At 35.0% G+C, this 13443-nt stretch overlaps 2 protein-coding genes across 4 annotated transcripts; one reads left to right on the top strand and one right to left on the bottom strand.

Moving 5' to 3' along the window:
* Positions 1–138: 138 nt before the first annotated feature.
* Positions 139–6572, bottom strand: e (nonribosomal peptide synthetase ebony). Of its 2 annotated transcripts, XM_067285376.1 has the most exons (4): positions 6444–6572; positions 3589–5673; positions 1760–2005; positions 139–382 (listed from the first exon to the last, which is right to left on the bottom strand). In XM_067285376.1, exons 2-4 carry the CDS (start codon positions 5668–5670, stop codon positions 248–250), a joined length of 2463 nt encoding a protein of 820 aa, XP_067141477.1. In that variant the 5' UTR covers positions 5671–5673; positions 6444–6572; the 3' UTR covers positions 139–247. The 2 variants fall into 2 exon arrangements, with proteins under 2 accessions (XP_067141477.1, XP_067141478.1); XM_067285377.1 differs by lacking the exon at positions 1760–2005.
* LOC136987614 (uncharacterized) lies at positions 2480–10520 on the top strand. 2 transcript variants are annotated; one of them, XM_067285379.1, is made up of 3 exons: positions 2480–2577; positions 9414–9577; positions 9671–10520. In XM_067285379.1, exons 1-3 carry the CDS (start codon positions 2562–2564, stop codon positions 10427–10429), a joined length of 939 nt encoding a protein of 312 aa, XP_067141480.1. In that variant the 5' UTR covers positions 2480–2561; the 3' UTR covers positions 10430–10520. The 2 variants fall into 2 exon arrangements, with proteins under 2 accessions (XP_067141480.1, XP_067141479.1); XM_067285378.1 differs by lacking the exon at positions 2480–2577 and adding an exon at positions 8310–8832.
* The last annotated feature ends 2923 nt before the right edge of the window (positions 10521–13443 follow it).

The raw sequence follows: 13443 nt of genomic DNA, 5'->3' as shown, positions 1-13443 counted from the left end.
ATGAAATAAACTTGCAAATGTGTCAACTGGGATTGTTCTTCAAACAAATAAGTCTAAATAAGAGAATATATTAGAGATAAGACACACAACACATTCAAACGTTCACTTTATTAATAAAATTTTGAAGAATTTCATCATTGATGAACCGAAAATTTAACTTTTAACAGTTCAACGTAATATAACGTACTGTACAGATGACGAAACACATGATCTGTCACACGATACCGCGACACACGTGACGTTACGGTTATAAATATTTATAACAAGCGCTTAAAATGGCATCGGAGGGTGCTTCTTCGAACACTTTCTTACCTCGATATACGTAGTTCTGAACTTTATACTGGCTCATTATTTGATATCCCAACATTTCTTCACATATGACCTACAACACAAGAAATAATGAATTAAATTCTTATATGGGTACGGTAGAATGAAGGAAAGGGGATCGTAAAGACCTGGTTAGCGCGAGTGGATTCTGCTAAATGGGCGTGAAGATGTGTTTATGTATGTCATTCTAAAGATTTTATACACATTCAGATGTGTTAGTCATTTAATTTAATTTAACTTATCAGAAAAGATAATTGTTAAGTGCTCGCGAGTGGATAAAATCACCGAAAATTGGTCGTCAATCGTGGGTTCGCTCCTCACTAACGGGCTGGAGTTTTCGGGGTTTTCTTCACGTGCCGAACGCCTAAATAGGTGCCAGCTTTTCATATTTTCATAGAAAGTCCACCCCATTAGCAGGTCACCCAAATTAAGTATTACACTTTACTATTATTACTTAAAAAGATATTCGTATGTATTAATAAATTACACGTTGTTACGACATTAAAATCGAATAAAATGTCATAATTCTTAATCACCAAATCGTAATCGACTCATCTAATTTACGTAATGACAGAATTATAAATGACCCATTTTGACCGAAAGGTAAATTTCGGTCAAAATGTAAATTAAATAACTTAAGCGCTATTAATCATTTCATCATAATTGTGTTCTGTCAGGCTGATTTGTCATAAAAATAAATTGAGGCATTTGTATTAGGTTTAATGAGGTTTATTATTATTAATTTAATTATAGAATATTCTATTTTTGGTGAGCGGAAAGAATATAACTTAAATAAGGTTCAATAAGAACGAGCAATTATTTATAGCCACTACATCACAATGCAGGGCTGCAATTTTTAATCAGCTTTTAATTTAAAAATTTACGTGACTTCCGGTTATTATCGGTCCGATTATATACGAACTTCCGCTCTGGTACAGACCGGAAGTTCGTATATAATCGTGGCTCCCCAGACCCTAAGTTGAAAATCTCGATTTTCATCTATCCAACTACGTTTTCGAGATCAAAGGAAACAGACAGCGAACGATAGTGAGAATGGCCCGATAACATTATCGGGCCTTATATATTCTGGATAATACAGGTCATGAATACTGAATATTCCAAATAACACGTGCATACCTTAAACAATATAAGGGTAATGCCCCGATATAGTGTGTAATATTTTCCATCACGAAAATTAGTAGATTTTTTCCCTCCTCCATTTACTCAAAAATGCAGTGGCCCAGATGCGGGTTATGCGTAACTTTGGCCAAAAAGTTCAATTTCTTCAGTGTTGTAGTTTGCGTATTCGAATAATAGTTTTGGTGTTCGGGGGGCGGTTAACCGGCTCTGCGAAATGCGTAATTAAGATACCTCGAAGCGAAGGGTATTTAACCAGTTAACCTACGAATTATACACTAATTAGCCCACTTACCTGAGTAATTTTACTAGAATTGATGGTGAAAACACCGTGGAAACCCCTAGATCTGGCAAAGGTTAAGAGTTGTTTCTCCATGTATATGACGACTTGAACGTTTTCTGCGGGTGAAAGAGACAGTGCCGTGGCTAACATGATGTTGTGCATCCATTTCTTCCCACTTCTCTGCAAGTTCTTCCTCGAACCGTCTTCTAACACTTCGTGCATGCAATGTATCGGCAAGAGTCTTTCCGGAATTTCAACCTTTCGTAGCGTTTAAATCGTACCAAAATTATATAAATTAAAAATTATTTTAAGCATTCGTCGTCATAATACTACGCACAAATATAGGGTGGCCCAAAAGTCAGTTGACGGTTGTGAGTAGTTTAGTATTTACAACGGTTAACTGACTTTTGGACAACTTTGTCTTCGTTTTCTTCGGATGTTAACACATAAAACTGTTTATTTTCTATATTTTATGAAATATAAAGCGTTTATTATTATTATTTTAACTTTAAAAATTTTAGTTTTTCTTTATTCTGGTTAATTAAAATTTAAATTTAACAAAAACCAGTTCTGTTCTTAGAAAATTGTAATTGCCTTTGTGTATTTCCTATGAAATTTTCAGGTATGTCAAATTTATTTTTCTATTCTTATAAAGTGAGCAGCTGTTAAAACATCATTTTTGATACTTTGCCAAAATATCAACTGTAATAAAAAAGAAAAAAAAATGTAGTTCTGAAGCTTAATTAAAACAGGAATTATAAAAAGCACTATTTTTTCTAGTGTTAAAGTCAGAATAATTAATAATGTCCGGTCAATGCTCTCAGTATTTGGTAAGTTTTCGTACTAAATTGTTCTAATATTGCTAAGTTTGCTATGTTAAGTTGGTGAAATCGGCAATTCGCTGCCTTTTGATTGACAGAAAAATTTAAAAATGGCTACCTTTTGACGATATCAATGGGTAATATAACAGAATAAGATAAAAAATGTGGCGAAATGAGAGAATATTTTTTAAAAATGTTCTCTAAATTGTTTAAATTTTATGTCTGACCATCAAAAAATCGTTAAAAATGTAATTATTGCCGTTTCTGGAAAGTTTTTCTATAATTTATGCTTCTAATACTAATAGAAGTTTGATTTGATTGTAATTAACACAAGTCTAATTCTGTAATCTCTCGATTAATTTCATTTGTAAATGCCGATAATATAATTATCGAGCTTTTATAATTAAATTTTTTTCGAAATTAATCGGAAAAATTTATAAATAATTCTAAATATACAGAAAAGATATAAATTTGTGAAATTTTCTGCTCATTTCATTCGTCAAATGTCTTTAAATTAAGGTCCTTACGTAGGGGAAGTTGCAAGGAGGTGCAGTACACTGCAGGTAACGCCTAAGTACAAAAACTGTAGCCTAATTACGAGAGCCGCAACCTAAGTACGAGAGATACAAGATCAGTTTTTATAATTTAAAACTTCGGGTGTAGGAAATGTAGCTATTGTTTGATGTAAATAATAATAAAGTAGACCTTTTTGAGCGAAGTTTGAGGAGAGTAACATTATACGACTCGCAACGTAACTTTGAGCGAGCGATATCGTCACTGCTGCCAATATACTTTATACACCTGTTTATGATGCATTTGGTTTTTTAATATAAAATATTTAGGAAATGAAAAACTTAGTTAAATTTCTTATTTCGTAATTTTATCCGGCGTGGGCTTAAAACTGGTTCTTAATACTTCCTCTGTCGGGAATCGATTGATTTATTGACGAAATTTACGTTTTATATTACTAAATTTTTGTAATTAAATTAGTGTAATTAATTTAAGAATTAAAGAACTCACTTGCGGCTCGTCGAAGAAGTCTAAATTCAGCATCACACCAATAATATCGTCCCGTTTGTTTTTTACCACAAACGAAAATTTCTCGTCCACCAAACGTTTCCACATCCTCTCCATCACCAAAACGTGGTCGTCTACTTTTGTCTCGACGATTAAATCCAACACATTCTTATTGACGAACGATTCGGCTATGACCTTTGCCACCTCGCCAAACACTATCTTCTCCGAAATTTCCTCCATTCTAAAATCTACGGTAGTGTTCTTCTCGTCGGAATAATTCAAACGATCCTTGCTCAACTCCCCCAATTCGTTCAACGATAATATCCTTAGAACCATGGGGTTTTGTATAGGATAACCGGCAGAATGGAGCCTGGCTAACGCTTCTACTGCGTTTACTGACGTTCCCCCCAATTCGTAGAAGGTTTTCTCGCAGATTTTCTCGTCGATTTTCAACTGTAGAATGTCGTTAATGATCTTCAATATCTCGTTACTGCTGTGACACTTCGTACTCTTCTGGTATTCCTCCACCAGAGCTAATTTGTCGATTTTACCCGAGACTAAAACGGCAAGTTCCTTCTTTATCACTACTCTCGGTATCATTTCCGAGGGTAGAAGGGTCTTCAGGATCGCTATCACGTCGCCGACGTTACCATTCTTATGAAGCACGCAAAAGCATACCAATTGTGGATTTGTTTCCCTGTTGATGCAGCAAACTACGGATTGAGAGACGATGGATATGGATTCTAGTGCCAGTTCAATTTCGGATAAGTGTACTTTGACACCCTTTATCTTAACCTGATTGTCCACCCTTCCGACGTAGTAAACTTCACCCTCCTGTACGTAACCGTAATCCCCAGTTTTGTAGAGAATTTTGTGATTGTCGTTTACCAGGTGTACGAGAGGATTACTGACGAATTTCTCCGAAGAAATCCCTTTATAACCTAAAGCTACGTTTAATCCGCTTACACATATTTCTCCGTAGTCGCCGTGTTTAACGAGATCCTGATTCTCATTCAGGACGTATATTGCCGTGTTATCGATGGGCCTTCCTATGGATACGACGTCACCCACGTCTTTAGACGATTCGTAACTGATCACTTTGCACGTGACGTCACCCGTTACTTCGGTGCTGCCATAAAGATTTACCAGTGTAGAGGAGAAGTGCTGAAAGAACTTGAAGACAATAGTTCTCGTTAGAGATTCTCCACTGGAAATCCATAAATTAACTTTGACATCCTTCGCTAACCTCTGGTCTGTTGCCAGATGCGTCAGGATCATGTTAAGGAGCGTAGGAACCACAACAGTTCTGGTTACTTTATAGTTGCAGAACAGTTTTAACAGTTCTTTGGGGTTGTTTTTAACAGAAGCGGGGACAATAACAACAGTCACACCTTTAAGTAGAGCCGGTAGAAATTCGGTTAAAGAATCAATAAAGGTTAACGACTTCATGGCCGAAACTCTATCGTTACTAACAAATGGAAAGTTACGCCATTGCCACGTCAGCCTGTTTAACAGGTTATAATGGCCGAGCCTGACTCCTTTAGGGTTTCCGGTGCTGCCAGACGTAAAAATAAGACAGGAAAGGTTCTGCGATCGCTTGCGTGATGTTAACTTTGTGTTAATCTCCGTAGAGTGCTGTAGAATGACACTCACGTCGTAAATTGGCAAGTAAATCTCGTGAGACTTCAGTAGTGTGAAATGGGACGTGGTGGTCAGTATGCAAGACATATTCGACTTCTCACTTATGTATTCGATTCTTTTTTTCGGGTATCGCGGGTCGAGTGGCACGTACGTCGCACCCATTTGGAAAACGGCAAGTATGGATATCACGCTGCCGATTGACACGTCCATGAAGATTCCCACCACTTTATCGCTCTTCTTGTCCGAGTTGCCGTATAAGTAAGAAGCTAAAATATTTATTTTCGTGCGAAGTTCCGAGAACGTCAGGCATTTATCGTTCTCTATAATTGCCAGTTCGTTTTCTTTGTCTTCTCTCGTAGCCGTCTCTTCGAATAAACTCTCCATTCTGGTCTCTTCGAGTGGAACATCTTCGCCAATTAAGTAAGATTCTCGAGCGGAATCCATGAGCTATCTATTAAAAAATACGATAATTTATATAAAATTACGGTTTAATCGGTGCTAATATTACTATAAAGACGATTTAAATACTGTGTATTACTCTAAAGGCGACTCGCACGTTACGTACTGTACAGTACAGTACATTACTCTAAAGATAACTGGCGTGAAAATACCATTAAAAAAAAACGTTTATGTCTCGAGTGAACATTTTAATATTACTACGAAACTACTCTCCTTCAGTGCGATTCCTCTTATTCAGATACAGTCAAACGTCTAAACTACGGCCACAGAAAGAACACAGTTCGTTCGGCCATCTTCGGCAGGCGTTTATGTTTAAAAAAGTTGCCCAAAAACAGCCGTCGTTGGGAAGTTCGACCGCGAGTAAAGACGACAAACCCGTAGAGTAATATTCTACCATTACTCTAAAGGCAAGTCACCAAAGTATAGCTAAAAACATAATTATAATTATTCATTTTAATTGCCTAGCAAATAAATTAACTAAATAATTAATTAAGATCTTGCTTTAGATAATTAAATAATTTAATAAAAATGTATCGTAAAAACGATTAAAGACGACAAAAACAGAAACGTCAACGATCGAAATTTAAAACAAAAAATCTATTTTTAACTCGAGATTTAATAAATGAGGGGGGAAAATATATAAGATAAAAATCAAATTTTATTTTTAACTCCGGCTTTAATGGTAATTTTTTAAAAAAATAGCGTTATATACGGGAATCTTGGATTCGTATCGGTTAAAAATATAACGAAATTCTTACCTGTCACGTTAACGTAGACGATATATCGAGGTTTAATGGTTAAAATAGTGGGTTTTAGAGGAAGAAGGCCTCGAAAATAGCTCTCAGCTTCTTAGATTCTCTCGAATTGATACTAATCGGAGTGTGTTCGGAAGCTACAACGACTCAATCAATAAATTATTGATCAAGAGTACGCCTTTTAAAAATATCAACAGTTTCGATGGCGGCGGTTTTCTTCCTTAAATAATTAATTCTTCCGCGTTTTTACCTCTTTATTAAACGTACAAAAGATTTAAAAATTGGCAAATTCCTCCGTTGCTAATTTTATCGTTTTTCGTTTGCCTCTTCGTTCTTTAAATACGTTTTCGTTACAGATTTTCTTTTTTATTTAAAAAAATATATTAATTGAAATTTTAAATATTGTAAACTGGCAAGGAATTTTTGCATTTTTACGGCGTAAAGCTGCAAAATTCTTTAAACGTTTTGTTATTTTTAAAGAATTTCACAAGTTTTTTAAAATAGATTTTTCTAGATTTTTGACTTTTAAATTTTTCTGGATTTTTCTAAAGATTTTAATAGATACTTCTAGACTTTTTTTCTATATATTTCTTTTTTCTAGATTTTACTAGTTTTTTTTTAAATCTTTTGCTGTAAAACTGTAAATGTTTTCAATTTTACAACTTCTTCCTGACGATTTTATACTTAAAAACATTTTCATTGTAAAAATTTTACCATTTAAATATACTTTATCTTCGAATTTTTTTAAAATTTGTTCTTACTTTAAAGTTTAAAACAATTCTACTTTATTTTCCCTTTAGTTTTTAATATTTTTAACACAAATTTTCTTGATTTTAAAATTAATTTCACGCGAAATTTCTTCCTTTCTCGGAAACATTAATGAAGATAATGATGTGGAAATTCCATTTTCGTGGTCAAATTTTTCTTCGCTGACCCATTTATTACTTCGTTTAAATAAAGATATTTATACACTTATAAATATAGTTAAGTAATTAACATATTTAATATCTTTAAAGTTGAATTTGGGGTTTCATTCGAATAGGTTTTAATATGAACTTGGGTTAAATTTGAGTAAGATGAAGTAGAAAGATGAGACACGATTTTTGTATACCATTCGTGGTGAATCGATCACTCCGAAGAATTAATATAACGCAACAGATTATGAATGTGATGATGGTCCTCGGGAGTTTTGTTTCCTACACAAGAAATACAATGGACAGTGTTTTTTGAGGCCCTCCGAGAGTCTTTACCTGTGATCTAAGATCGAGATCTGCCTATGATCTATCGATGAGAGTCTTTACCTACGATCTGCAGTCGAGACCTCTCGAAGGGGGCCATTGGGTCTTTTTTAAGAGAGCTTGACCACAGATCTTAGGTAGAGACTGTTATCCATACACCGTAGGTAGAGCAGAAAATAAGAATTGGTTCTATCAAGTGTTGGCGAGCAAATGTTGATTTTCAATCCCAATATCTTTTCACTCTATCTGAGTACTTTCTCTTAGAGGAATGGGTTGTCCCTATCCTCGGTAAGCTTACCAGTACCTGAAATTTGGGTGTATCGAGCTTCTTGCCTCCTCCACAATCTCCCTCTTCTCAATTTAAAGGTGGAAACCCCAGTAAATGCTCAGAAAGATTTGTAGAAAGCATTCCTTCGAGGAAGCTTACCGTGTTTTCCTCAATTCCTATGAATAATCTTCACAGTACTTTTGTAATTTAGTAATTAATATTTATTTATTTACACTGCAACTTTCATTTATTACATTTGTATAATTGAAACAATGCATCTCGTGTACACACCGAATATGTAAATTAATTGTCTTCCAGTTACGCTGAAAAGCGAAACTTTTTTCTTTTATAAGACAGAATATATATATCTTTTCTTCAAATTAAAGCTTTAAGTATGAATATTTACATGTGTACATAGTCTAAGCTCTTAATTAAAGCTCTAAGTGCGTTTAATTCGAGGGTCACTACTTATTAATTAGTTATAATACAAATATAATGTTGTGAAACAAGATGTTGACCAATAGACGAGACGAAACAGGGGTGTAACCTTGGAGAAACGTATAGATAGTGAGAGATAATAGTAGAAAATTTGAAGGACAGAACGGTATATTCGAGAGAAAGTGAATGCTATGACGTGACGAATCTCTTATCATGCTGAGAGGAGCATATACGATTTAACCATTTGCCATGTTAACTCCCCGACAGTTCCTACAAAATTACAGACTGCCACAAGCTGCCATACAGAAGAGTGAGGAGAAATTGTCGAAAATATTGTTATTTAAATGCTACACTTATCTAAAATTTCACGGTCACGTCCTAGATCGTGATGGAGACGAAAGAATTAGGTCCGTGGGTCCTCCTATAGTTATACCCGAGACGTTTCCCGGTGAGTAAAATTCGAGTGTATTTTATACATTTTTCTATACTTAATACTGTAAAATTTTAAATTTTATAATTAGAAATGTATACGTAAAACAGTTCGATTGTCCCACGAAACTGTGCCAAGTCTCGATATATTCGTGGATTTCTCTTATATAAACTTTATTTAAGTCGGTGTTAAGTAACGAAATGAAAGTTATAGGAGGAAAAAACTGTATTTTGCAAACCTGGAGCTATAATTAATATCAAAAAACCTTGGTTTAGATCACGTCTCGTAAAGAAAATCGTGCTCTGGGGGGTGCTTAATGCCAAAACACCGCGCGCTGATATTGAAGTCGAAGGCTATTCTAAGTAGAAAACAATATATCATTAGTGTAAAAAATTCTTTGTTTTCGGTGTTTATATTAACCTTGATTTATGCTAATTTAAATATTTAACATTCAAATATCGTTTATAACTGGCCAACGGTTTAAAGTAGGGCTGTAAAGTTTACACAACTCCGTGGTGAGGTGAGAGTTTAATGTTACGTAACTGCTAAAACACGTTATTTTGCTGCGTAATTTTTGTACTTATTAAAGAATATTTTAGGTTGGATGGCCATGATCACGAGAGACGGCCAAACAGCGGGGTATTTTCTGAATATTCGACAAATTGCCGAAGCGGGAGTGACTCACTTCCTCGTACGTGACACAATTAATGGATATCAACGTTTCCCATGCAGGAAAAGAGGACAAAAGTATAAAAAAATCGTCGTAAGTACAATCGAAAGTATATTTTACGGGAAATTCAGTTAAATTAAGGAAAAATTCTTTCTAAATTAGCTCATTATACACGTATACTTGCAGATTAACGGCGGAGAAGTACTGAGGTACATCAGAACTTACGAGAGTTATAGGGGGAGATTATACAAAAGGGAGCCCAAGAGATACGCTAAATGCGCGAGGAAGGATGGGAAATTAGTTCTACTACCTCACGAAACTTTAGGGAGGTTTTATATGGTGGCTAACAAGTACGAATTCACTCATAATCACCTCTTCAGACTATCTGATCTGCTACGTCAGGAGCAGTTACAGCTACCATTAGTGACGTTGTTAATGACCGGATATCCGAAAGATATGAAAGATTTTAGTAAAATTATACGTCTAGAAACCATTCAGCCGCAAACGGTTATTTTGGCATCCAAATTTCGCGATAAGGAACCGATTCTGTTCGAAACCAACTTGGATTCCAACGTTACTCTACAGGCGACTCGCTTCGATTCTTCCACGCAAAATTTGCTAAAATATTGCCAAGAATTTGCAGATAATTGGAGGAACAGCATCAAGTACCATAAAGACGAAAGATGTCGCAAGGGGAGCTTCACGCGGAAGAGATTTGTCAATTTATTTAGGTACGAGAGGCGTTATTTGTCGTTCAGGAAGAAGATTAAAAGCAGTGGCAGCACCGGGAGGTCGCGGATATCCGCTTATCACGTTTACGACAGTATCGATGGCGTGTCGAACAGTTCCGTCCTGACTCTGGATGTTCCTTTTGCTAAAAACACAACCGTCATTCAGCTGAATAGTATGCGCGACAATGACAATCCTTACGAATCGGTTTGCTAAGTTTTTTCGTAGCTTCGATACAATCAAAACGAGAAACTTTCTGATATTTTTAGAAAAGTCCATTAAAGAGCATTCAAATTGTTGGTTTTAATATAGCAGTTCATTTGTTTCTTAAAAGTCTGAAGCGCACTCTTGTATATGTGCTGTATGTCCCACAAGCAAATGCAAATAAACATAAATACGAGCGCTTCTTTACACATATGCGCCACTGCACTAAGCTATTGTCTTCGCTAGTACGCCCTCGAAAACGTCTCGTATACTTTGCCTAACTTGCAAAATTATCTCATTTTTATTTTTTCAACGATAATACAATTTGCAACGCTACTCCAGAGACAGACTTCAGCTGTCATTAGTCTCACCTTGTCTCTCGAAATAAATATCAGCTTCACTGACTTAAAAAAAAAAATATATATATATATATACTGTATATTAAAAATTAACACACGCTTCGTCAGTTGTAAATTAATATACATTAAATTATGCATATTTACAATCGATTCCGACACCCCGTTTTTATCGAGTGCCCCTAGTGATTTACTCGTCACGCTCGTTCTATTAATACAATGGAAAATTTCCCACAACAATCAATAATTGTGTTAATGTGTATTGAGCAAGTTAGCGGCAACGATTCGTAAAGAAAAAGAAGCAGTTTATGTCAAAATCGATTGAGAATTTGCATAAATAAAGAATATTAATGTACACCGAGGTAAAACTGTTGAGGGGGAGATGATAGAAAATGCGTGTTGCCCTCCCCTCGTCGGTGAAGACTCGCAGTCTTGTCGTTAGTGTTACAAATTTTATTATCTTTAAATAAATACAATTAAACGGTTTTTCCGTGGTGTGCACCACGTGTGACGTGTTTTGTGGCTTCCCTACATAATATGCAAATTAAGAAGGACAAAGTCGTTCCAGACCAATGATTATTCATCGAAACATTTTACAATTTTTAAAAATTTCATTTCCTTAAAACGAAGAGTTTCAGCGTGAAATGGGATGAAAAATGAAATTTTAAAACATTATTAAAAAAATAAATAATTGTATAAAATTTGATTAGTAATTTACCATAATTTAATTTAAATTCTTTTTTAAAAAGTAAATTTATCTACGCTTTTTATTGTTATCGCTGTCGCATCTCACTCTCTGAGTTACACTACGCCTGTAAAAATTAATTTAAACATTTAAGAAAAAAATAAATATCACATTGAAAGAAAATCGGAAAGCAGTTACGATATACTGTACAAATGTAATTTATGGTATCGGACAGACATACCGATGCGTCCAAGTTTATTCGTACGTCTCGCACCAGTATTTAACGTGATAATTTTTGTGTGTAAATACAGACGCAAATTATTCAGTTAAATGTTGTTTACATCGATATATCGATAAGGGATCTCTATACGAAAACATTATGCTGTGCCTAGAAAGGCATACACGTGCACATTTAAGTAAATAAACACGAAATGATTCCCATATTTGGCGGGAAAGTATGTCTCGATTCATCACCCTCGTACCGAGATACAAACTTCATATTCAGAAAATGATGCGCCTCTCCTGGTTCTCGTTTATTCGAGGAGCCATTATCACGCGATACAAATTCGTTTAAGTAATTGTCGGCTTACTTTGATTCATTGGCGCCAGACGGCAGAATATCGTAGGCCTTATGAAAGCGGCCATATTTATGTTCGTTACGCCAATCCGTATTGCAAATTATGGAGATTTTAACCGGATTCGATCCGAGGATGGTTTTGGTAGTCGTGTGGGATGTTCTGGGATTCTTCTTTACTGACCAGGAAACTCTCTCGACTTTTGCAATTTAATTAATTCACCTATAAAAATAAAAAATTAAAATAATACAAAACATAAATTTGAACAATGCGGCTTGCGTGTAACTTGCCACTATATTTTAAAATCAGTTTTATTTTAATAAATTAAATATTTTCCTCGTAAGAAAATAAGAAATTGTTAGAGGCATTGGAAAATTTACAATAAAATTAGTCCTTCAAACTTGTGACGTTAACAGGGGCTTTTTTTAATCTCGACTAACCTTGAACAGAATTAAATAGTGAAGAACTTTGATAGCTAGTTCTTTCGTCATCACAGAGGCCTTTCATTGTGTGCACGGTGTTGTTTCATTTTAGTTAATTTAATGAAACAACACACTTCACTGTAGTTCGTTCGATGAAGTTGCTGTGGGACGTCACGATCCCCAATTTGTCATAAAGAATTTCTTCGGGAATGAGAAGCGGCGAAAGTCCACTTACATACAGAAGCCTGAAGACACGAAGAATTGCAAATTCAATTACTTTTACAATGACTTGAATTACACAGGAAATATACATTATAGGTATTGCACTCGAATTCATTAATATCTTTATTGTGAAATTGGACTTTCTCACTTCTAACAATGACTCATCGGCAGATAACTGCACTTAGAAGACTTTAACATTTTGTATAAGCTCGGCCAACGAAGTAGAATATACTACGTAGAGTGGCAATGACCATTTTTACAGCACGCTTTTGGGTACTATCGACTCGTTGCAATATTCTAGCTTGTTGCCTTTATACAATACAGATGGCATGTCCCTTGACTAAAAGAAAAATGGCGGACGTGTATTCAAATTTCTTCAAACATGGCGTCACTTCAGCCAGTCTATGCAGTATATTCTAGCTCGTTTGCAGCAGCATCTAGAACTGCACTTACAATGTGCAGTCGACGTCATCGTTAAACAGGGAAAAGAATAATTTAATTATATTTATACTGAAATACCGTATAAAGGGAGACAAATTAACAAATAAATAAAGTGGGAGTGTGACAACATGAGATGTATAGTATGTCATAGATACGGTACCGTGGTATCGTGTCTCGTAGTATTATTGTTAATCAGAGTAGATTACTGAATGGATGTTTATATAATGTGATCTAGCTGTTATAACACAATATTTTTAATTTTCTTGTAATATTGTAATGACTTTTATTTAAATTTTTACTTAAAATCTTTGTAAGATGACTCGCG

Source organism: Centruroides vittatus, unplaced genomic scaffold (genome assembly GCF_030686945.1).
Source record: "Centruroides vittatus isolate TY-2023 unplaced genomic scaffold, ASM3068694v2 scaffold_2520, whole genome shotgun sequence".
NCBI lineage: Eukaryota > Metazoa > Arthropoda > Arachnida > Scorpiones > Buthidae > Centruroides > Centruroides vittatus.
The sequence above is the reverse complement of the archived record's forward strand: the minus strand, read 5'-3'. Positions and strand labels throughout refer to the sequence as shown.

What these genes read in the sequence shown, in the direction of transcription:
- e (XM_067285376.1), bottom strand. Translation starts at nt 5,670, where the DNA reads ATGGATTCCGCTCGAGAATCTTACTTAATTGGCGAAGATGTTCCACTC. An exon ending in ACTTCTTCGACGAGCCGCAA is followed by an intron (nt 2,006 to 3,588) that starts GTGAGTTCTTTA and finishes ACGCTACGAAAG; the next exon opens with GTTGAAATTCCGGAAAGACT. An exon ending in ATTCTAGTAAAATTACTCAG is followed by an intron (nt 383 to 1,759) that starts GTAAGTGGGCTA and finishes CTTGTGTTGTAG; the next exon opens with GTCATATGTGAAGAAATGTT.
- LOC136987614 (XM_067285378.1), top strand. Translation starts at nt 8,634, where the DNA reads ATGTTAACTCCCCGACAGTTCCTACAAAATTACAGACTGCCACAAGCT. An exon ending in TATACCCGAGACGTTTCCCG is followed by an intron (nt 8,833 to 9,413) that starts GTGAGTAAAATT and finishes AGAATATTTTAG; the next exon opens with GTTGGATGGCCATGATCACG. An exon ending in AAAAGTATAAAAAAATCGTC is followed by an intron (nt 9,578 to 9,670) that starts GTAAGTACAATC and finishes GTATACTTGCAG; the next exon opens with ATTAACGGCGGAGAAGTACT.